The following is a 26,571-nucleotide window of genomic DNA, read 5'->3' on the forward strand; positions in this document are numbered from 1 at the left end:
TATTTGAAAAATAATTTAGCCTGTTTTTTAGCATTTCAATTGTTATGATTGAACTTATTTACAATCTGCTATTGTAATCTCTAGTCCATTTTATACGTGGATATTTAATTTTAAATTCAGTTTTCGAAATACAACTTTTTAGCTATGTTTAGGACAGTTGTGTCAGAAATCTGCAGTTGTTTTTTTACAAATTATACAAAAAAGTATTTTCTTGATTTTTTTCTAGTGTTGCAAAATTATTAAAGAAGAAACTTTATACCCTTAAACTACCATAACTTTTTCCTAAGTATTTAGAAAGTAATCATTTTTAAGTTTCCTTTTTATTGTTTACCTATCATAATATTGATAAACAAATAATGCATTGATTGGAGACAGTTTACTAAGAAAGTTGTTAAGCAGATACATTTATCTAGCTGCTTACCAATAATGAAATCACTATCTACTGGATGATGTGATATTTTAATTTTGTGTCATTTTTCTATGCGTTTCATATTATGATTAAAAAATTTTTAATTAAAAGTTTGTACATGTTGTTTAACGTTAGTATATTAATTTACATCCATTTAATTTGAAATAGTTCACAATTTAACTTTATAATGTTTTCAGAGTTTTTACGTCTTAATTGAAGACATGTATGAACTGAAATTTTATTGTAACTAAAATTAATACTACCAAAGTTATTTTATTTTTTTATATATTTTTAGAAAATGTATTATTTTTTTAAAAAGGTTTTAGTTGTTTATTTCTTACCACTTAGTTTTTTTTTTTACCTAAGCTACGCCTACATAGATTATTATAGCAGACATTTGATGTAGAATCACCAGATTGTTGCTTTGTAAAATATCACTTAATAAAATTTATTTGCTTTGTTTTGTGATTTGTATAACTATTTTTTTGTTTCTGAACACACACATAATAGTGGATTTTACATAAATTATGGTTATACATATTGTTTTTTTGCTCTGACATATATTAAGTTTTATTTATAATTTTATCAAAGATATTTTTGTTTCATCTGTAAAATTATCTCTCATATTTTTTCTGTAAATGTAAAACCAATTATTTATTGGATTCTATTTAATTTTAAATTCTAGTTTTGAGATTGTATTTACCGTTTTATTATTTTAGATTTCTTTACAATCATTGCTTTTTAATTCAAAAGAGTTTACAAGAGCAAATCATTTTTAAAAAGTGCGATAAAATTATTTTTCATAAGATGTTTTTGTTTTTATTTATTTGGCATAAAGGTATTCATAAATATTATTGTAATAGATTTTAAATTAACCCTTTTCTTCCATAGGATTTTTTGAAATTTAAAACTGTAAATGCAAATTTGAAAGCCACTTTTTAATAAATTAAGTGTTACCACATTTTGCCTTACTGTTCAATGAGTAGAAGAGAAATGTTGTTTTGATTTGTTCTCGTTATTCTCTTGCTGAGGTTAACTTATTACATTATGGGTCAGTGAAAAAAAATCTTGTTTATGCCGTAGTATAATCAACTAATTAATTGAAAAAGAAGTGATTTGCTAGTTGGTTTAATGGTAGAAAACACATGAAAAAATCTGCCCCACAGTTAAATTTTGAAGACTTACTCATGCATTCATTGTGTTAAATTGTAAGTAACCATCTTAAATAATTTATTATAATTTTTATGAGGATAGATGGCAGGCGCTGATCTGTACTGTACATTTATTATTAGAGTGACATACTAGTTAAAATATGTATTTCTATAGAGTAATAAAGGTTGAGTTATGTATATAGAGTGTTGCAGGAGGTAAATTTAAGGGACTGATTCAAGAGATGAAAATAAACAAATGTCCTATCACACTTCATTTTTTCTCTGTCTGCCGTTTTGTGTCTTCAGTAAAAATTTGTCATATATATCTTATATCAGTTTGAGATATTTGCTGAAATTTGGTACACATATCAAACTCATCTACAAAATAAATAAGTTTGCAAATTTCAAGATGGCAGCCATTTAAATTTGTTAATTATTAATAGCTGCATAAATATTAGTTTGGATCTTTTTTGGAATTCCCCCCCAAAAAACACATCATTTTTAACCAATTGGCCAAAAGTCAATGCATTTTTAATATCCAATAAGAATTAGGTGGGAATATGCACGTTTCAAAATAGCAGGAAATATTGATATTAACAATATGCAGGTTGGAGAAATAACCCAGGGTAACGCACTAACATGCTCTTTTATACTGATCATTTTAAACATTTGTCACATTAACATATTTTATATATTAAATATATAAGCATTATTGTTTATAATTATAGATTTAAATTATAAATCTAACCAACGAAACTTAACCTATGCTCGCTTCGAGTTAAGCATACCATCGCTAACCTTGAATAATTAACAGTAATGTTTTGATTATTTAAATAATAAATAATTGCAATAATTACCATTTGGTATTGCTTCAGAGGATGAGATGAATAATTAGTAGCATTTTAAAATGCTGAGCCTGACAGGATTGTAACCCAGAGCCTTCGGATGAAAGACAGAGATTCTACCATTTGTGCCACGGAGGCTAGTGAATTTATTATTTAAGTATTGAAAATATTACTGTTAATTGGTAAGGTTAGTGAGCAAAGCGAGTGTAGGTTAAGTTTGATTAGATTATATTTATAAAATAAATAAATATTATGAAATATTTATTGTTTTATTGTTAAGTTGTTATTATTATTTTTTGAATGATGTTTGAATGTTGAATTTTGATTCAATATTTACGAATATATAGTATTCATAATATTAAATATTATGAATATTCTGATTCGATATTTACATTGAATTTTTAATTTTTATTTTGAAACATGCGTATTCCCACCTAATTCTTATTGAATATTAAAAATACATCGATTTTTGATAGATTGGTTAAAAAAATTGTGTTTTTTTTTTTGGTCGGAGAATCTTGAAAAAGACCCATTAGCTTTATCAAATTGTGTTTTGTTATTTAAAATATTAAGCTTTTTATTATAAACATAATGTCTTCTTACTTGTTCAGATTGGTTGATAACAGCTGAAATATGTTTGAAATTGTTAAAATGGGTTTCAAAAAATGGGCATATCTCAGCTGCTTATCAATCAGTTCATGAGTTATCATTTTTTTCACAAAATGAGTTATCATTTTTTTCACAATAAAAAGGCTTTAACATTTTCACTAATAAAACATCCAGTAAAAATAATTTTTACAGATAAAGGTACCATGAAACTAAGATACATATTTCTGTGGAATTGTTATTACTTTAGTTGATAGTTGACATTTATTGACTGCTAACCCATTTGGTTCTGGAAGATTCCCAAATATCGCTTTATCACAATATTTTTGCATAAGAATAATTGTGATTTATTTATTTTTCTGAGATAGGCCCTGTTATTACTAATTTTCTCATTGTAGAAATGTTCAGGTCACATTATTATCCAATCACAAAAGTAATTTTTGTTCTCTTAAAAAAGTTGTAACGTTCAATATTGAAAAATAATAAGGAAATTTATTCAATATATTGATTTTACAATATCAGTGAAAAAATTAACAATTATAAACCATTAATCATTCCCTGTTTGCTTGAAGTATTCCTTATGAAATTTTACCAACAAAGAAAAAGTAGAAGGATTGAACAGTTGTATTATTATTGGACTTGCATTGTTTATATGATGTCAGAAATACAGTAATTGTGAGGTTGTTAAGCCAGTAAACCTGAGACGTTTATACACTATTAGAAGTTATTGCAATAATTTTGAGTGAAATCTGCCTTCATACAATGGAAAAATATCCAGCCTATATTTCAAATATGCTCTTGATAGAAAATTTTATTAATTACTTATTTATTTCCTAATGCGTATGTTGCAATCTGTTTAACTGGTGAACAATAAGCAATCCTCCTAGCTCAATGAGATGAGGATGATATGTATGACATGTAAATGAAATGTAGCCTTATACAGACTCAAGCCAGCCATTCTGGAGATGTGTGGTTAATTAAACCTCAACCTTCAAACTACACTGATCTAGTATCCACTGTCTAATATTGAAGTTCATATAAAAGCAACAAACTTTTACTAAAATTTGTACCTGAGAACCTTTGACTTCAAAAATCAGCTGTTAAACAAGTGATTTGCAGCAATGAGTTCACCAGCTCGGTGGACTTTTATTAATTTTAAGATTCTTTTTTTAATACTTATAAAAGTTTTTTTAATACAGAAAATTTTCATAATCTCAACTGTGTCAATTTTATAAAGTTGTGCTGAAAAGGAGGTTTGTGCTATAGTTTATCAAAATAAAATAAACATTTTCCAAAAAAAAAACACCCAGCAGGCCTTGAAGTTAGAATCTTATAATGAAAACATTACTCACTTGGATTAGCCATCAACTTGCACATGTGATTTAAATATTTGATTCAAATTTTTTTTTTCAATTTAATTTTACTAAATATTAGAAAAAAACGTATAAAAAAGGGCCCTCAAGTTGAAAAACAAATTGAATTGGTTTAATGTCATGTAATCTTAGATTAATTGATATATTCATCATTTCTCATTGTAGAGATTCTCATTTAGGTAGTGCAGGTTATGCTTTCATAGTTGTGTAGCAATAGACTTGTAGATTTTCATTTCTTGTTACTATTCATTTGATCGGGTGGCTTTTAGATAATACAAATCAAAATTGTAAAACATGCGGTAATAGAATTCCATACAACTAGATAAGATTTTTATTATAAATATGATTCTGCTGATTAGAAGGGAATTTACTTCATGCTCTTCATAAATTATGTTTGGCATCTTTCTGAAACAAAAAAAAAGTCTCACAATTGACTTAAACCATACTTACTCCATTCTAAGTAATCCAACTGTAAGAAATGTGTATTGTTTGTATACAGATTACATACAAAGATAAATTATAAGGCTGAAAAAAAATGTTATATTCTATATTGTTCAGTACCATCTTGTTCTCTTAAATTAATTCTGTATTTTAACATTACTTACTCTTAATTTTAATAATTTTATTACATAAAAAAATTTAGTTTATATATTAAAACAAAAACACTTTGAATTTTCAATCGGAAAAAAAATAATAGACTGAAAAATTTTTGTAAAATATTAATACAGAAATTAAACTTTATTAATATATCTTACTACTTAATACATGGTGAGCAAATAACGTATTAATTTAGTTTTATTAGATGTAATTCTCTTTTTATTTAAAGGAAAAATAGGGCATTTTAATTGCATTTCTCAATTTTTTTATGTACACTTTTTTTTATTTATAATTTTTCAAACAGTATTGAAACTACATAATTTTTTTTCTTAAAGATATTGATATTTTTTTTACTTAAAATAACTTTATTTTCCAATAAAGATATTAATAAAATAAGATTAAAGATAATATCTTTAAATGGATAATATATGCTTGGCTGTTTACAGATTGGTTTTTGATTTTCATGTAATTTGTTTTTGTTTTATTATCATCTGTAAGGTCCTCATTGTTATTGTCATTTACATTAGTTTTGGTGGTTAATAACCAGATATGAGATGTGTCTAAATATATTCTATATGATATGAAAAAGAACAGTGCAGTTGTAATTCTAAATGTATCCAAAACATTTGAAATTGTACCGGTTAGTCTTGTCACCTACAATCTTTCTTATAATTTGACACCAGTTTCACAAATTTATTTATGAAAATTTGTATAATATAAAGTCAACCAATTAATTATTTGATATGACTAATTATTTGTCTTTACTGTATTTTGGGGGAATGGAAGATAAAACAATGTAATATTAATAATTTATTGAATCTTCTTGTTATATAAAATTTTCTGTTAAGATGAAAAATGTTCCTTCTACTTTTATATTAGCCAGATGCTATTGTTAAAGGGAAAACCAAAATCTTGTTAAAATTCATGGGATTTGGGTAAATTATATTACACATGGATTCAGGTTTTGCTGTAGTAGGAAACATAATTAAAAATTAAAATACTATATTACATTTCCCCTATTACAACAATTACAAGAATATGAATTATTGTCTCTGCCAATAGAAAATACTTTTTCATTTATTAGTATTTAGGGTTCTGTTTGATTTTTTGAATTCTTTAATATTTTCATCAGTTTTAACCTTGATGCAATATAAAAATACCTTGCTGCAAAACATAAAAATAATAATTGAGAAATGATAATAAGTATAGTATATAGTAATAAATATATTTTTAATGTAGCAGATATTTTGTTTTCAGGTTTATACTTTTATAATGAATGCTGCTGACGATCAGGAAAGATTAGCCGGTAGTGCTGTACCTAGTTGTAGTAGCGGTGGCAGCAGCAGCAGCAATCATAGCAATTGCAGTACCAACAGTAATTCAGGAATGTATAGCGAACATATTGAGCATAATGATTGCAGTCGACAGTCGCATTCAAATAGTACAGTATGTAATGGTGCTCATCCGAAAGCACAACCTTTAGCTTGCAACATACCAAATGGTATCGCCCATAATAATTATGCATTAAAATTAAATAATAATGTGAGTGTTTTAGATGGTGATAAAATGCATAATGGAAATGGGATGGATTTGTATATGAGAAACAATGTAGATTACTGTGTGCCTGTTGAAAAGTGTCCACCAAAGGTTAGAAAGCATTTAAATGAAGATAGTGATAATTCTAGATTATATAACAAAAAGGAAGAAGAAGAAGATAGTTTAAGTGAAAACGAAGAAGAAGACGAATATTGTATATATACTTATAAAGGTGATCAAAATCAAATGGCAGATTTACCAAGCTCATTTTTTAGGTTAGGTGTGATTCCGCCAGGTAGGGAGAATAATGAAGACAGAAGTAGTTCACCCGATATGGATTATTTGGAAATGGATTTTGATCCAGGTCTTTCTAACGGTAGAGGGGATTCTTCAGATGATTCTGATTGTTGTGATATGCAGCACGATGCTGAAAGACCACTCGATGACTGTGAAGATGATGAATTGAGAAGGCAATCGGTTTCTCCCACGGCTGAATTGGAAGCGGTCATAGAAGATAACAATGATGAAATGGAAAAGTGTTGTGAAATGTCTAATGGGAAAGACGATTTCTTTTCTAATTTAAAGCCTTTCGGCAGAAGAAGATTAGAACAGAGAGAAAGAGGAGGTGAAGAAGAAGGACAAGAAGACATAAGTGATAATGATATAAAAGAAGACAATCAACTTTCTGTAGTATTAATTGGAGAACCGAAAAATGATTTAAGTGGTTGCGGGAAGTTGAATAAGGCTGTACCATCTACATCATCCATACAACAGCCACAACCATCACAATCAACATGTATATCTGTGCCGATTTCACCGCCTGCTGTCCGTGACAGTTGGGGATATCATTGTTCGAGTGGTGATCTATGTTCTCCAGGAGATCCTTCTGAAAACAATATAGAAGGATGGGGTGAAAATGCTGCTGACTATTTTAAAACGCAAGGAGAAAATGCAATAGACACTAGGAAATATAATTTACGTTCTGCTCTTTATCATTGCATCATGGCAAAGAGGCTTGTGCTCGATAAACAGGCATCATTTTCAGATAGTGATCACTCAAATTTGGTTAGTAATTTATTATTATCTTATATTTAGTTATTTTGATGAAAAGAGATATTTTTTTTATATTAAGAATATATTTACAGAATACATTAACATTGATTAAGTAGACATATTGTGTGTATCTTTTTTATTAATATATACAATAAATAAAATTAATCATAATATAATAGATTATTAGTTAAGATTTGAAGATGATGGTTATTTTAAAAGTATTATATTATTTAATTTAACTTAAAATTAATAAATTCACAGTTCCATCTTCAGATTTTATTTATAGCTGTAATTTTTCTAGGTATGACTGGTATTAATTTGAGGGTAAAAAATGACATTCTAAATTTTAAAAAATTCTTCCTTTATTCATGAAAGAAAAGTTCAAAAAATCTGATTTAACACTTACACTTACTACATGAAAACTAATGGATTACACGTACAAAGCATGTTTGCTTTCTTACAAAGTGCAATGATACAAAAGGTAGTGTTGATTAAAGATAAAATTTAAAAAAATAATAAAATAAGCAGTACTAATGCTGTTTTGAGAGTAAAGTTTGTCTCTCTCTTGAATTCACTGACAAATTGAAAATTTGAGAAATTTTGATTTCATAAGTTGGTAATGGAAATCAGCTGGCTAACAATGCATTTTATGTCGTGTCATCAGTGCATTGCATGTTCTACATTGCCGCTGTGAATTGTTGATAGTACAATGTAGTTTAATGAAATGGGTGTATGTTTTAATTGATGTTGTACTGAAGCAGTTCCTGTGTATTAATGACTGAGGAATATGCCGACATTGTATTTATGTTAGTGGTGTGTAATGGAAATGCAGCTTCTGCAGCAGAATATCAGACATTTTCTTAACCATGGAGTTCCAAATCCTAAAACAATTAGTTGAACATTCCATACGCTATGAGAGATGGCTACACTTCCCAGCATTAGTAATCGCTGCAACCATCCTGCCTATCATGATGCCGATATTGCTGAGACCATTCTTGAGGTTACTCAACACAGTCCGGGTATTAGTACATGACGCATAATCAATGAGTACAAAATCTTATTCTTAACACCCTCAAGAGATGGGGAATCAAGGGCAATATGCTTGCTTTTATCCGGGGATTCTTAAATCGTTTCGTGCCTTCGTGTAGACGATTCACTTTCAGATAGTGTCGTCTTGGAGAATGGAGTACCTCAAGGTAGTGTATTAAGTGCCACCTTATTTTTTGTAGCCGTAAACAGTATTACCAATTGTGTACAGACTCCTGCCTCATGTTCTCTATTTGTTGATGATTTTGTTATTTACATTGTGAGCCGTTCAATGCCCACTGCAGAGCGACTACTACAGAACACTATATTTCGCCTTGAGGCTTTGTCCAGGACTGCTGGTTTCACATTTTCATCCCACAAAACAAAATGTGTAGTCTTTTCTCTGCTACGAAACCCTTCTATTCCGCAAGTTTTTCTGAACAGGTAGCTTATTGTTATCTCTCCTTATGTCAAGTTTCTAGGTTTGCTTTTTGATAGCCATATTACTTGGGTCAAACATATAAAGGAATTAAGGACAAAATGTTCCAAACTTTTAGATATGATGTATGTCCTTAGTAACACCAACTGGGGAGCCGATCGGTCATGTATGTTATGTTTTTACTATTCCCTTGTTTGTTCCCGTTTAGATTATGGTTGTGTCGCCTACTCTTCAGCTCGTCAAACCGTGCTTAAAATGCTGGATGGTGTACATCATGCTTCTCTTTGGTTTGCCATAGGTGCATTTAGATCAAGCCCTATCGCAACCTTACTTGTAGACTGTGGCGAGCCATCACTTTGGGATAGACAAGATCAGCTTTTGTAATCATATTTTGCCCATCTCAAAGAGCAGCCAAATCACCCGACTTTTGACCCAGTTCTTAGAAATCCTAATTTACGAAAGTATAAGGACCTTCCACGCTGTACTGCACCTGTAGGTGTCCGTACCTGACATCTGCTGCAGCATATAAATGTTGACACTCCGTCATTCTTTCCATCATGTCTGTGCTCATATCCTTCGTGGAGAATAAACCTTGTAAAGTTTACATTTGACCTTACGACATACGATAAACAATCAACACCTCCTACTGTTTCAATCCGGCAAATATTTCAGTGTATTCTCACAAAGACGAATCCAGACACAGTGATATACACTGATGGATCGAAACAAGACGATACCGTTGATTGTGCTTTTGTTGTCAATGAAAGAACTTATATGTTTGGCCTACCCGGTCTTACGTGTGTGTTCACCACCGAACTACTCGCTATAAATAAGGCTCTAAATATTGAAATATTCTTATTTGCAGTGACTCGTGTAGTGCTCTCCAGATGTTAGAAAACCTTTATTCCAAACATCCTGTCGTCATTGAAATTTACAATGCAATCGCTGAGTTGAGTAATCGCAACACAGAAGTAAGTTTTTGCTGGGTCCCTAGCCACGTTGGGATTCCAGGTAATGAACAAGCAGATTATGCTGCCAAAGAAGCATGTATTTAACCTCCTTTTACCACCCAAGTTACTACCTTTGATTTTATTAATCGTGTAAAACAATCACTGAGAGCAAGGTGGCAAAGTGACTGGGCGACTACAGTTGATAATAAACTCCAATGGATTAAAGATTCAGTGTTGCCATGGGACTCCTCTTGCAGAAAAACTTGTTGTGAGGAAGTAATCCTCTGCCGATTACGGATAGGACGTAAGAGGATCAGAAATGAGTACCTAATGTCAGGAGGACACGTACCCCTATGCACAAGATGCAACTGCCACATGATTGTGCACCACATTCTCATAGACTGAATATGTTATGCAGCATTACGTCATAAATTTAATCTACCTAGAAACATCTGTGGTATCTTGTACAACGATAATGAAATTTTGAACCGATGTTTCTGTTTTTGCGTAGTACGAGATTACTGCAAAAAATTTAATATTATCATATATATTTTATGCTAGAAGAGTTTTTGATAATTTTTTTTCTTTACTTTCAAATTTGATTTTTTTGGTTCTATGTCTTTAATTTTATTATCCGAGTAAGGGAGCCTTTTGCACTCCCTATCGGAATTAGTTAAGTTTTCTATAGTTTCCTTTTTCTATTATTTTAGCTTTTATATTTTAAAGACTCCGTTTGCAATATTAGTTTTAGTTTTATTTCACTTTTTTAACTTTTGTTTTAATAAATTTTTTATTGTATAATTTATATTAGTTTTAAACCTTATTTAGTTTTATTATACCTTTTTATTAAATATAATTCCGGGCGATGATAACACACAGGCGTTTTTTGCCCCCCCCCAAAAAAAAAAACAAAATCTTCAACTGAAAGATCTTCCTCTTCGTTTGCAATATTGTAATTAGTTGAATGTGAACCACCAGTTGCACAGATTCATTTTATTTATTGACCAGGCTTAGTTTGCTTGTGATGGCATCAGTAACCTTTGCAACGAACTCGTTAGGCATAAGTCAATCCACACATGAGAGTAAAATGTAATTTTCAACGCTGATTTAGCATCAATTGTGTTGTGGTCTAGTCTAGTTTACGATCAGGTAATTAGATCATTCATTCTCTCAGGATGTCTAAATTCCAACATTTACAATTCCTTAATGAACAATTGCCTCTACTACTATTACTAGCAACAAGATGCCGCATGTACTTTCAGCATGATGGTGCACCTCCCCACTTCTCACATGCCGTATGGGCATACTTAAATGAGTAATTTCCAGAGATGTGGATTGGGCACGGTGGACCACCGTTAGATTTTTGCATGTGAGGTTGGATGAAAAGTATTGTGCACAAGAAAAAAGTTCATATTTGTGAAGAGTAACTTGTATTACAGATGCTGCCGCACAAATTAAGAAAAATTCTTGCAGAATTGTGGAAAGCAGTGCTAGTAAACTGAAAGCGTGCAGCCAAATATATTGAAGTAGGACAACAAATTTTTGATTATTCACTGTAAACTTTATTAAATGTATCGGTTACATTTTTATTTTTTAATAATTATGTCAATTATGTAGTAACTTCATTTTCTGTAGTGATAATAGTAAAAAGTCTATACGGTAAGTGTTAGTAATGAAATCAGATTTCTTGAATGTGTATTTGTTTTTTATTGAGTTATTTTACATCAGTATTTTCAGAATTAAATTCCTTACAAGTTTTGATAATAAATTTTGTGCATTTATTGTTCATTTAACAAAGTATTACAAACTTAAAAAAACATGTTTAGACAACAAATTTTTCTATTTTATGTCAGATATTATGAAAACTGCTGGAGGTATGGTTCTGGAACCTGTTTTATTCAATTTTTCAGGTCAAAAACTATAAGAAATCATCAAGTTTGGCCCTTAATTTGGGTTCCAAGAATTTCAGTATGGTTTTATTTCACTCTGCCTAGGACTCAGGAGAGTTTTTTGCTAGCCGTAAATTGCTAAAAGAACCGTTTCTAAACCCATGTTTACATGACCTTTTTTCATTATTTTTGCTAGTAGAGTTAGCTCAGAATGTAACATTATGCGAATCACTTTGTATATATGCTTGTCAACTTTTCAGTTATTTACTATGAATAGTGAGACTGCAATATTATGAAAAAAGAAATTTATGTTCCCAAAGGCCAGACTAAATGAATTTTGATATTTTAATTTTTTTTATGAAATTATATTTTAATTTTTTTTTAATTTACAGAGAGAAAATTAATTGATCCAGATAGTAATTCATTAATTTATTCATTGTACAAATATTGGAATAGGTCTTTCATTACAATACGGCTGTTATTGTTTTACCCATTTCTTTTGGTTGTGTATACAATATGTTGACCTTGAAAGTTATGTTAAAAACAGAAATTTGTTAGGCAGTCTTCACAGTTTATGTTCCATTTTTCTTTATATTGGAACATCTGTTTGATTAAGATATGACATATTGCTTATCCTTCTTGATTTATGTTTATCACTTACTTCTATTTAAGAAAATAGGTATTATTTTAGGTTGTTTGGTTGGTTTATTTTTAGTAATTTTGTGCTATTTATTTTTCTTATACTGTTGAACTTAACTTAGTTCAATTCTTTCATCCAGTATAGACACATAACACCCAAAATAATTTAAATAAATTTTAGTCTATTCCAGATGATATCTAATATACGTTTTTACCTAGACAAAAATTTTCCACCATTAATGTCTGACACAAAGTATTTTAACTTTTAATTAGTAAGATTATATAGGAATGTGTTAAATGATTTATAATAATCTGAAGTTTTAATGTAGTCAGTCTTATGTTTACAAATTTATTAACTGTTTGTCTAAATTATGATGGCAGTACAGTTTTCTTTATTTAAATTAAGGAACAACCAGGTAAATTAGCTATCCAGTAGCAAAGAGTATCAATATACAGATAAAAAATTATATGGGAGAGACTATATACCAACTTAAGTCAAAATTAATCCAGTGATTAGTTTATAGAGCTGATAAATCCAACTATGAAGCTTGTATCTAGTTTTCCTGTGTTTCTCTTTAAAAAAATATGGAAAAATAATGCTTCACATCTGGATAAAATTTTGTTTTTATATACATTTTTTATCTTTTTTAATGCTTATCAATTTAACTGTTAGGATGATAAGCAGGCAGATAGCCCAGATTCAAACAGGCCGGTTGAGAGAACAATGATTTGGTCTGAACAAGAAGCATGTGCCAAGCAAGTGACACAAATTGGAACTTCACTTTGTGGTGCTACTGCAGTTATTAATGTGATGGTTTGTATAGTTTTTCTATTCATTCGTTTAAATGTTATCATAATGTGGTTTGATGGTGATAAGTCTTCATCCTTTTAGATTAGTAACAAGATTTCATTAATTAAAACAATTTTTTTTTTGATTTTGTAATTTTTAATTAATAAAGCAGAAAAAAAATAATTTATTGGATTTTTCTAGTTCTTTGCATTATTGTCTGTTAAAAAAGTTTAAAAAAATATGTAGTTTTTAAGAAACCCATGTTTTTATTTAAATTTTTCATTAGTACATTTTTATAATGTATATATAATCTAAAATTTACTTATTAAGTGTTAATTTAACTAGTAGTTAAGATTTCTTCACAGAATGTTTTTCTACTTGAAACTGCTTTTTTGAAAAAAAGCAGTTATGTAGTTAATTGTAGTAAATAAAAGTTAAGGGATCATAATAAAAATTAAAGACTTCAATTTTAAGTAAATAATAATACAAGTATTTTATACAGTTTTTATTTATAAAATTTAAGTAATTTCATTCTGTGAAATGTGCTACATATTCTTAAAAAAAGTTGAATCCTTGTGATAATGGATATTTAAATCTGAACAGTATTTTTTTAGTTCTTACTTTCTACATTGACAGTAGGAATTTTTATTATTTGCACATAATGCATTTAAGTTGCATATACCTGATAAAGATGCTGACTACAAAGTCAGCGATCGTGAAAGGATTTCTTTATACGTTTTTTTTTAATTAGGATGCCAAGTTAAAATAATATCAGACAGTTCAATAAAGCATCATCAGTAATTTTGATAATTTGTGAGATTCTGTTTGAGATTTTACAATAGAATTTTTACATGGTACTTAGGTAACCAATTGATTGAACTGTTTCCTGGTCAATACTCACATGTTGCACTTGAGGTGTTTGTTGCATCATTTTAACAGCACTGAAAATGATTTTGCTTTGCTGTAGCAGAGCAGCTGTAACTTCGAGTTTAAGACTGTTATGGCAGAGAATTTTAGTAGTCATGATAGACAATTGTCTTTCAAATCTTGGAAGTTATGTTCCTTTATAAATAATTAAAATGGCATATAGTATCTTGAATATTTCTGTTTTATCCTTTAGTATAATACTCAATACTATTTCAGTTGAGTCAACTCTTTTGTCAGTGTATATATACACTATACATTTGTAGTTCCTCATTATCATATAAAATGCACCTATAGAATAACCTAGCCTCTATATTATAATTATTTGTAAATTAAATAGAATAGTGGCTTATGATTAAATAAATAAGTGTATTTAAAAAGTCATAAAAAGGTTTAACTAGGTTTTACAAAAATAACTTTTTTCTGTTTACCGCCTATAAATTTAGAAAATAAACAAATAAATATTTGTTCAAATTGGGTATAATAACTCCATACAGATTTCATCAGAAATCTATAGGTTATGTTATTTCTGGGATAAAAAAAGGAAATGTTTTAACATATCTGTGGTTGGATCATAGGAAATTGTGGCAAAGTTATGGTCTGGTCAGTGACACAAAAAAATTGTATTTATACTTAATAAATATTCAGCTGACCTCCTTGTCTGAGATGTTTCTTAGCATTTTGTGAGAGAATCCTGGATTCAAATGCCTGTCAGGCAATGTCATCTTTCTATACGCTACCAAATTTTCACTGGCCTAATAACCATAGCAGATGATGTCTGCTCTTTCATAAAAATATATATATATATATTTATAAAGTAGTAATAAAGGAGTTATGTGAATATAGTAAATTTTTTAAAAATAATCTTTTAGATGGCATTAATGGAAATTGAGTATATGTTTCATTATTGTTATTATATTTAACAAGGTACAAAAGAATTTATGTTTTAAACCAGAGTGTGACATTTTGCTGGTTTAATTACTTGTGGGTGATAATGACTTATGTGGTTGTTTGTCCTTTCTTATTATAATGTTTGTGATAAGGCTCTTATATGTGATGTTTTCAAATGAATATTCATATTATTTAAAACATTTGATAAAAACATATTTGTAACAGCACCAGTTATTAAATCTATAAATTATTATTTTCTTGTTTAATTCTCCAAAAATTAGAGGGTAAAAATCTTGCTTCCCTTAGCCTAAAAATTCCCATTTAGTAAGGTGTGTGTTTCTAAGAATAGTGCTAATGCAGTGCCAAAAAAAAAATATTGTTTTCTTTAATTAGTTGCAAAGCGAATAATCTAAGCCCAAGTTATCATCAGAAGTTATGTTTTATAGTTAAATATTGATGAAACATTAAATAATGTATCATGTGAAACTTATGAATTGGTTGTTTGTGAATTGTCTGCTAAATATTTTGAACTTAACTGGGGATTTTTAGATTCCATTAGTATGGGTTTCATAGAATTTAATACAAAAAAAAAGAAAAAATGGGTTATATGTAAATAATAAACCAAAGTGGTCTGAATGATGAATAATTAAATAGATGAACTTTATTCCTTGAAAGTTATTTTTGTTCAAGAATTAGATTTTCATTAATAGTTTTATTATTTTTATACGGTTGTAGTATTATTTCTTTTAAAGTATATGTTGCTCATTGCAGGTGGCATTAAATTTACCATTTTCTTTAGAGAAATTGAAAGAAGGAGTCGCCACAAATTTTCGAAATGAAAATTCTGCTGTTCCTGAATATCTTTTTTCAAGAAGTTTAGCAGGTGCGACTCATCATGACCTCATTAGAGGAATAGAAGTTGCTTCTCAGGGTTCTCTTTACGCTAGGTTTTTCCATATGTACCCTGAAAGAAATGTTTGTCTGTCTACATGGTTGTCGTCTTGGATGAAAAAAGGTTAGTTGGACATCAATTTCTTAAAATTAAAATAACGTTTATTTAATTAACCTCTTCAAGGAATTTTTTATGACTGTAAAGTCAAAACCATATTAATGGATGAATTACTTGTAACTTAAATTTGTTTTACCCTTTGTATGAAATGCTACGTAACAAGAATGCTAGTATGCTATTGTTGAAAAGTTATTGTGCCATTTTATATTAAAATTTCTTTATCTAGTTCTAAATTTGTTTCTCTTTTTAAAAATTTAATGCCCGTTTTTTTGTGATGAAAATATCTCAGAAATTTTTATAATTGCCCTACCGAATAAAATATTATCTTTAATTATAAGCTTGAGAAAATTTAATCAGAAAATTGGATACTTTGAAGATTCAGCTTTAATTTTTTCAGCAGTTAATCTACTTCCTGTGGCTTTCTTTAGCTACAGCAGAAATTTGAAAGAGCCACCAAAACACTGTTATAATATTTTTTTTTATGGTGACCTCTTAATTTAATTTAGTTTTACCTATTGATAATTAATTTTGTAGTTTTTTCAGTGTTGTAAGTAATTGAAAAAAAAATTGTTTTGAATGACGTGTTTTATTGTTGCATATTACATTATGTAATTTTAAGAATAGTGTGAACTTAGATTCCAAAAGATTTGTGTGTGTGTGTTTACAATACATTTAAGTTGTTTACTTTTCAAGTCTTCAGAACATAATTGAAAGATGTATTACTTTTTAAGTAAATAAAATTATTATTTTTACATTTTTTGTTGCCTATTATTATTGATATCACATCCAGTTGTAATTGCATTGCTCATACTAAAATTACTAAAAAAAATGTTATAAAAACAAAGTAATTTATTTATATTTTATAATTTAAATGAAAATGAGCTTATTGTTTAACTGATTTAATTAATTTTTTTCTCAATTGAGCATATGCATATTTCAGCTTACTTTCATATTATCACTGACAGTTAGGCTACATGTTATTTAATCAGGTGCAAACTACAGTTTTTTGATGACCTATTTTCATATCATTACATTCAATTCATTTGAGTTCATTCAACTTTGAGTCGGTGTTCAAGTACAAGAAGTTAGTGTAAAATAGTTTAAAAAAAATTAACATCACATTATTTTATTAATTATTTCATTCTATTTTAATTGTAATAATAATATTATGGTAAATAATATTATGTAAATATTAATGTAAATTCTATGCAATTTCCCGTTACTATAATAATTATAGGTAACCTGATATAAGTTATACTTGTCATTCTCAAGAATAACAAGAGCAATCCACACCTTGTTTTCTACAGAATAATAGGCTGAAGGCATTTTCAGGTTTTCTTTAGCAAAATGAATATTCTTTTGTATCGGCTTGCTAAGCTCACTGTTATACAGGCTGATTCAGGAGGAAAGGAAATAATTTGGAGACTGATCCTAAGCTTGAAGTAAGAAAAATGTTTATACAAACAAATTTTCAAAAACGCTTTGTTATTGAGTTATGGCTAAAATTTCGCCCAGATTTTGGTTACACCGCTGAAGTGAGGTTGTAGTGAAATTTTTAAGGCATTATGTATAAGGGGTAAACTTGATGGTTTCTTATATTCTTTGGCTTGAAAAATAAAATAAAACAGGTCCCAGAACTGTATCTTCTGTAGTTTTCGTGATATCCATCATGAAACAAAAATTCAGTAACAAAAAACACTCTTTAAGATTTAAAGTACAATAAATTTGTTAAATGACTAATAAATGCTACATTTTATTATCAAAACTTGTAGAGAATTTCATTCTGAGAAAATTGATGCTCTACAAAAGAAAAAACATAATAGAATACAACATAATAGAAAAACAATAAACATAAACATATTAGAAAATGTTATGAATTTGTAAAAATTAAAAACAGTTGTTTTTAGTATGATAAATTTAGACCTTTGAAAGATTAGATTGGCAATGCTAACTGTATGCTACAAAGTTAATTTGAATTTTACTCATTGTTGTCATAATATTGTGGGTACATGTTAATAGTAAACATAATAAGTTGGTTTAGTTGTTTTTGACATAATTTTGATTATGTTTATTATTTTTGAGAATAAAATTATGTAGTGTTTTTTGTGTACAGCTTTTACGTTGGAAATGCCCCAGTTGTGGTGGAAGAATACAGATGTAGATATCCTAGACAACTAGTATCAAACCATAAAGTATTTTGTAGAATTTTTAGTTTGCTTGTGAGAATGTACATTGCCCAGCACTAATGTTTCATTATGTTCAGTGCTTCTGCCCTTATCAAGGAACATGAAGATATCATTAGGTTGGTGACAGAAATTGTCATTTAATGAAGTTATTGAACTTAGACCTAAAAAAGTCTGAAACCAAATTTTTTTGTTTTACATTGGATATCATGAAAACTACTTTTTCAAAAGCGTCCAAAAGTGTTTTTGAATTTACATTTGTATGAATTTTTTTCCTTATTTTAAGCTCTAAAATTAGTTCCCAAATTATTCATTCCCCTTTCCTCCTGAGTCACTCTGTGTATATTATACAATTGACACTTAAACTTTGTTCCTTTAAAGGACCTCTCTTATTCTGTTCAGCCTCTGGAACCACCATAAGGTATTATTTCAGAGGATGATATCTTTTTTCTTGTCTTCAGTCATTTGACTGGTTTGATGCAGCTCTCCCAAAATTAACTGTTAGTACCAGTCATTTCATTTCGGTATACCCCTTACATCCTACATCCCTAACAATTTGTTTTACATATTCCAAATGTTGCCTACCTGCACAATTTTTCCCATCTATATGTCCTACCAATATTAAAGTGACTATTCCAGGATGCCTTAATATGTGGCCTATATAGTCTGTCTCTTCTTTTAACTACATTTTTCCAAATGCTTTCTCTCTTCATCAATTTGCCACAACACCTCTTCATTTGTCACTTTATCCCATCATCTGATTTTTAACATTCTCCTTCATATCATAGGTGATACATTTGTAGAAGATATCTATGAATGTAAATGAAGTGTAGTCTTTACAATCTCAGGTCGACCATTCTTGATATGTGTGGTTAATCTAACCACCAAAAAACACTGGTATCCACAATCTAGTCAAATCCATACAAAAGTAACTGCCTGTACTAGGATTTGAACCTTAGAACTCATGACTTCAAAATCAGCTGATTTGCGATGACAAGTTCACCAGTAGACAAACTGGGTCGGTGGGTTCCCCTAAAGTCTAACTTGCCATAGCCACAAGAAAGTCTGAGATAGGTAATGCAAAGCAACAAATTAATGGACCCTTTTCTGTTGTGAAACAATTATTTGCATTGAGTCTGCTTGGCAAGAGGAAAAGTTAATTTTTGAATTGTTATTTACTAAAATTTTACTTTTCTGTACTGAAAGAATATGACACACTATATAAAGAAGATTTTGATACTTTTATTTGATTATTATTATTATTATTACACTTTATAAAAATAAGTTGGGGAGACAGAAATTCATTCCATTTTTTCTTCAGTACCATGTACCTGCTCTTATACGTTGGCTGTAAAAGTGTAAAAAAATATGCATCTATTACAGATTCCAGTTGGCTATAAAAAACTAGCAGTAGAATCATAAAAAAAAATGCCATCATAGTTACATTGATTTGTAATTTGGTTTTATGGGAGATATGTTTGTTTACTACATTTTAATCTTGTCAATTACTACATCATGCTCTTAGCATTTATGACTGCATTCAGACAAGACATTTATTCAGCTGTATGCACGGTATTCAAATAGTGAGATTTCATTGACGCATTCATTATACATATATTACAATTGCTTTTAAAATAATCTGATCCATTTCATATTAACAGCATATGTCTGAAGGCCAACTTAATATAAAATTATTATGGCCCTCAACCTAGTTCATATTTTACTAGATTCTGGAAGAAATGTTTCTCCTCTTTATTTTCTTGGGACCTTTTAGTTTTGAATTTTATTGACCCGTGCAATTTTCAACTTTATCCTGTAACCACTACATTTCTAAGGCATTTATTCTTTTCCTTTCTATTTTTCCCATTGGAAATGTTTAGTTCCATTAAGTGGCACAAATAATTTAAAGATTTTTTTTTGATTTTACATGAAAGCTCTACGTGCTTATTATTTTAAAACTGAATTCATCTACTAACTATATATAATATTCCTTTTTAGCTAATTGTAAAAATTTTTTGATATAAAGTAGTTAATATCTTTCAAATTTTACTCTTGTCAGATTAATTTAAATGCTTTTTTTAATTAAAATTATTTCAGTTGTTCATGATTTCGGTGAGATATGTGATTGTAAAATTTGTTTACATTGTTACTGAAGTGTCTTATTTTTATGCTTAAAAATAATTATAATTAATTTACATATATTTTTAATAGGTGCAATTCCTATTGCAACCATTAATCTTCAGAAAGGTGTCGGATCAGAAGGTACAATACCAGATGTTTGGCATCATCAGATGGTTTTTGGTGTAGGACCACGTGGTATCTACCTTACAAACCCTCTTGAATGTATACCTGAAAAAGCTTTAATGGTGCAGTTGTGCAGTCCACCTACATTGAAGATTCGGCGTGCTGATATACTTTCAAGATGGACTCCTTCAACTGATCTTAGACCACTTATAAAGCATCCTGATGTTAGGTGGAAAAGAATTAATGTTTTAGGTGAAATATATATGTGCATCTTATTTTATTATTTAACTAGGAACTAATTATAGTTTTAAATTTATAAAATAATAAATTTTTTTTTTTTGAGTTTAAATTAAACTAAGCGTTTTAAAACTTAATATTGCCAACTTACATTATGAGTTAGTCATTTTTATTTTTTGTTTAAGGAAAGAAAAAAACAACTTTTTTAATTTTCTGTTATTTTACTCTTAAATTGGGATGGATTAATCTTATTGACATTGATACTTAAAAAATGTTGACCATAAATTTTACTAGCTCTATATATTACAGGTTTATTTTGAATATGTAGTGCAACCTACACAGTATTTTTCTATTTATTTATACACAGATTATCCAGAAAAGCTCAAAGAAAACCCCAAAATGGTTTCATTAATTTAACTTAATCTTAATAAATAAAAATTAGGTATAATTTATAAAAAAAATCAATAAAAATTAAAAAAAAATATTACTGTAATAATAATAATAATAATAATAAAAAATAAAATAAAATAATTTATACATATATGAAGAATGCAAATTATAGAAATGTATGTTAAATAATAAAATTAAAAAACCAACTATAAATCAAAATGAAAAGAAAAGTTTTGCTGCACATTTTTAGCCTCACTATAAGTAATAAATTTGAATTATTTAAGTATTTATATTATCAGTACCATTTTATTTACTATTGTCATACAATAATAAGTAATAAACACAGATGACAAATGTATTCAAATTTAAAGACAAATAAAATATTTGTATTTATATAACCATATAGAATCCACAAACACATAATCAATTTAGTATGGCTTTTAACCATAACTTACAGAATTTTTGTGATTAAATGTTGGATTATATAACTGATGAGAAATTGGTTAAATAAAATATCGGCATTCTATTTATTGGGAAATCAGTGTGACTAATAGTATTCCATTTAGGAATAAAAAAATCTGAATGATGTGTGTTTTGGGCGCCCTTGAAGAATGTAAATATTGAACTTAGACAAGAAGAAACTAGAATTAGTTTAATCATTGTAATTATTGTAAACTGGACAAAATTCAATTTTTTGATTCTGCTTAAGCGATTCAGTCTCAAATAAAGCTGTCTTTTAAATGTTCAACATGGGAATTCAGGCAATAAAGCAAGGTTATCTAACTTCAAAAATTAAATAAAATTCACCAGTCCAACATTTATATGTTTTGGAGAAGCATGTCACAGTTAACAGTATCCAGAACTTTTGACAATTAGCATTGGTACATCAAGAGGTTTGAATGCAGTGGAATGTCCAGAAATGAATAGATGTTATTGCAACGATATTCATACATTTGGTATTAAATATTAGAATAAATAGTTCTTTAAAAAATCTTATAAACCAATTGATAGATAGATCAGTGGATAGTTATAGATCATTTTAAAGAGGAAGTCTGACCTGAATAAGTCTGTAAACTATGTTCCTTACTATCTGATGGCTTCAAATGTGAATTTTTTTATTAAAGAATTAATTACATAGTTCATACATACATACCTATGTACCATATGTACAAATATATGCTTGTATATAGAGGGGGGCGTAGCATTTTGGAAATTAAAGGGTGTGAAGCTAGTACTAACAGCCAATGTCACATTCAGAAACCTCTTTCCTGTAGATCTTCAAAGTAAAGTATGCTAGTTGGTTCACTTCATATTGTTAGCATTTTTATGGCTAATTGCCATGTTAGTCGATGCCACTTAAACCAGTTAAAAATGAAATTATGAATTTTCATGTAGTTCCCTTTTTTCTGTTTGATATCACCTACATCATTGTAACTATCTGTGTTGTCTTGTATTTACCATATGAATTAATTATATAATAAATTTACATTAAATCAAACACATTTTAATTTTCTAGTTTATTTCTTTATTAAACTTGAATTGCTTCTATGTAGTGGAATATTTTATTATTATTAATAAATGTATTAGCCATAGTTTTAGTCTTTGATGATTTATGATAGATTATTTATGATAATATTTAATTTTTGTATTCATATTTTTTTATGTTACTGGTATACTATTGTTCGCTTAGATACTACTGGTTCCAATACTAATTGACTTATTATTTTTTAGTTATAAATAATCATCTTTAAATTTCAACTACTTCATTAAAATAGGTGTCTATCTATAAAAAAGTATGTAGATAAGGATTAAAATCTTGACTGTATTGAATTTATTTATATATATATGTATATTTTAGGACAAGTAGTAAATGTGATACGGGAAGCTCAATGGAGCAGGCAAGGGCTTTGTTCAAGAACTTTGACATCACATGTATCAATACCGGCATCATATAGTTCCGGCATTACCCTGGTCATCCCTAGAGAAAATCCTGCTTATGACCTGCTCAGAGAAGCTCCAGAACTACTTGTTGCTACGTAACATGAAGTAGTTGTAAGTATTATTATTAACTTTACTGTTTAATGTAAATATTATTTAACTTATAGGTAATTTAAATTACTTTAAAAAAAATTATATTTAGAATAAAAAATGTATATGGTATGTATGTATGTGTGTGTGTGTGTGTGTGTGTATATATATATCCTTTTGATTGTCTTGTCACTATACTTCTGCAGTAACATATAATTATGTTGTTATTAATGAATCTGGAATGTTTATTAGAAAAATATTGGCTGTTTTAAAATTGTGCATGTTGCCTAATTTGATCAGTTGTATTTATTTTGATTTAAAGAAATAATGATTAGTGTATATGACAAAAATTAAAATTATTAAAAATTTACTTATCAGGTTTTAATTCATTATTTATAGCATAAACATTCATTTTGTTACTTGTAACCGAAGAATGGATTTTCCTTTTGGAATAATTTATTATGTTAGGTTGTGGTAATGAATTTATTAACAATGTATCTTTCAAGGTTTTCTTTCTATTTTTCCCATTTTTGCTATATATTTTGTGGATGTCCTAAGACAAAACTAATGCGATATACATTAACACTCGCTTTTTAAATATCTTTTATTAAGAAATATCTTTTAATAAGTTCTTTACCAAAGTTTTAACTAGTTTTATAAATTTCTTAAGGCTTGTGCTAGGTTAAATGATGTTCAATGAAATTTTAGCTCTGCTCAAATGCATTAAATTTTGAAAACAATGTGTGTCAGGCATAACATCTGTAATGTAAAAATAGTATTTTATGTTGAGATACCACTGTATTTTATCATCAGATGTATTGAATGAGTAATACTAGCAATCATAGTTTTGCACAGTGATAATAATAAAAGTTAACATTTTCTAATGACTATTCTTTCTAAATGAAGTCACTGTTAATCAGAGTATACACATGCAGGTATGTTCTTACTTCGTCTTCTCCTGATTTCAAATTAAAAACTGACAATTTCTCAGGAATGATCAGTATGCGTGGAAGAGATTGTATTTTTAAAATACATCAACGTTATCTCTCAGTGTGGTTAAACACCTTTTAATTTAACTTCTCAGGGAATTTTCATATATTTAGTGTTACGCAGAAAATTCAACATTTCTTCAATAAATGCTCATTGAATCGTTTATTCATAAAAAAAAGAGAAGAAAACAAATATATATAGAACACGTTAGCAATAATTGTGATTATTTAATTCATGGTTTAATAGTCAGAGTTCTAAAAATGAAGATATGTTAATCATAGTAATGTAATAAGAAACCTAAAGTTAATCAAAATATCTGATATATAATACAAACAAATAATATATTATCAGAATTCTTTGTCATTCTTATAAATTGCAGTGTTATAAAATAAATTGAAGCTAAAATTCACTAAAAAACCTGTGAAATCAATTTAGAAAAATTCATTAACTCTGTGAATTTCTTTATTAAACTAATTTATATATATATATATATATATATATATATATATATATATATATATATATATATATATATATATATATATATATATATATATATATATATATATATATATATATAATATTTGATCAACCTAAGTACAGAATAATAAATAATAAAATTAGGATGACATACCTTATTCCATTATGCTGCAACTTTGATGAATTTCTTGTATCATCAGTTGCATTAAATTACTTTTTTAAATTATTCAGATCAAATTACATATTCAGACTAAAAATTATTTTTATATTATATCTAAAATTTTATTTATGTAGGAAAACTACTAGATCTTTTAAAACTAGATTCTATGAACATTTTAGATATTATAAAAATGAAAAACTGGGTTTCTGTAATGTTTCTGATCATCTTATTAATAATACACATTCAATATATCTGATATTCAAACAGATGTAGAAATAGTGGAAATTCAAAAATATAATATTAATACAAATAATAGAGGTTTAGACATTTTAGAAAAGATTCTATATATGTAAATATAAAGGTAAATTTAATTTGATCAATCTTCAGAGTATGAGGATGACACAATTATAAAAGCTGCTGTACATAGCAGCACTTCTTCAGACATAGTTAATTTATAATATTTCAACTCTGTTCAGCTAGCTAGACCATGCATTTTTATTTTGTTTATTTAAACTACTTATTTATTTTTAATTTTATAATTTGTAAAAGTAATTTAATGCAACTGGCATTCTCATGTTCAACTGCCTGAATCCCCTTACTCAGTCCGGATTCGATGAATGCAACACATCAGGCATTTCATTACTTTCAAATGGAATTTAGAATTCATGGTTTGATCAGTTGGGACATTCATGATGAATCAGGCCCTTTGAATCAAAGAATGCAATCAACATCGTTTTCACCTTTGATTTTTGCTGCCTGACTTTCATCGGTCTTTGTGCTCCAGGACTCAACCAAGCAGTTGATTGACACTTCATTTGCAGATCATACATGAAGCACCAGTTTTCATCCCCAGTTACAATTGTTTGCAAAAAATTTGGGTCACTATCGTCAGTTTCAACGAAGTCTTGATGGCCTCTCGCTTTGTTTGTTGTCATCCAACGATTCTCTACTGTCTTTAAACTGCTTCCACCATCACCGAATTCTTGCTGTATCATAGAATAAGTTTCAATGAAAGATTTTTGAAGTAGAACACAAAATTTTATTGTGCTTCTCTGTTCCATGTCGCAAGCTCGAACAAGATCACATGAACACAATGTACGTGGCCAAATATAACTTAAGACTGGAGAGACAAAACATGATGAAATTTTGTACACACACTCATCAAACATTGTACTACATATTTCCTAGGTTGCCCAAGTGATGGTAGTACTTGTATTGACTACAGAAATTTAGTTCTGGAACTTTTCAGACCTACTGTGTAGGTTGATCAAATAAATATAATTTGTATATTAGTACAGAGGAATATGATTCTTAAAAGAATTGACTTTAGAAAAATAATATATCTATATATGGATAATTTTTTTCAATAAAACTATCAACATATAAAGAGACTTAAGGGAGCTAAATTAAGTGAATCGTGGTTTTCATGTTGTCCTCATTGGATAAACTTGCCGTGAAACATACACTATAACAGTGATTTCAAGATAATCAAACATTTTACTATCAGCTATAAATTTTAGGTAGATTTCATAAGAAAGCTACCTATTGTAATGGGTACCATGATTTGACTTTTGGAAAATTTCGACATATCTTTGCGTTTCATATCCCCCAGACCCCAAAACCACCGTCAGTTCAAAAGTATCTATATTTCACTTTCTTGTGGGCACGATAACTGCTGTGATTTTGCACCAATCACTTTCAAATTGATACATAAAATATAATGACCTAAAAT

The 26,571-nt window shown here is 28.5% G+C and overlaps 1 protein-coding gene across 3 annotated transcripts in view; it reads left to right on the top strand.

The window, feature by feature from the left end:
* Positions 1-26,571, top strand: part of LOC142321443 (uncharacterized) — a 33,784-nt gene that overhangs the window by 803 nt on the left and 6,410 nt on the right. For all 3 annotated transcript variants that reach the window (XM_075359526.1, XM_075359525.1, XM_075359524.1), the window contains exons 2-6: positions 6,239-7,582; positions 13,187-13,327; positions 15,890-16,133; positions 20,522-20,806; positions 23,040-23,233. In XM_075359526.1, coding sequence (XP_075215641.1) covers positions 6,254-7,582; positions 13,187-13,327; positions 15,890-16,133; positions 20,522-20,806; positions 23,040-23,221 — 2,181 coding nt within the window. In that variant the 5' untranslated portion in view covers positions 6,239-6,253 and the 3' untranslated portion in view covers positions 23,222-23,233. The remainder of the gene's footprint in view (positions 1-6,238; positions 7,583-13,186; positions 13,328-15,889; positions 16,134-20,521; positions 20,807-23,039; positions 23,234-26,571) is intronic.

Source organism: Lycorma delicatula, chromosome 3 (assembly GCF_047948215.1).
Source record: "Lycorma delicatula isolate Av1 chromosome 3, ASM4794821v1, whole genome shotgun sequence".
NCBI classification, from domain to species: domain Eukaryota; kingdom Metazoa; phylum Arthropoda; class Insecta; order Hemiptera; family Fulgoridae; genus Lycorma; species Lycorma delicatula.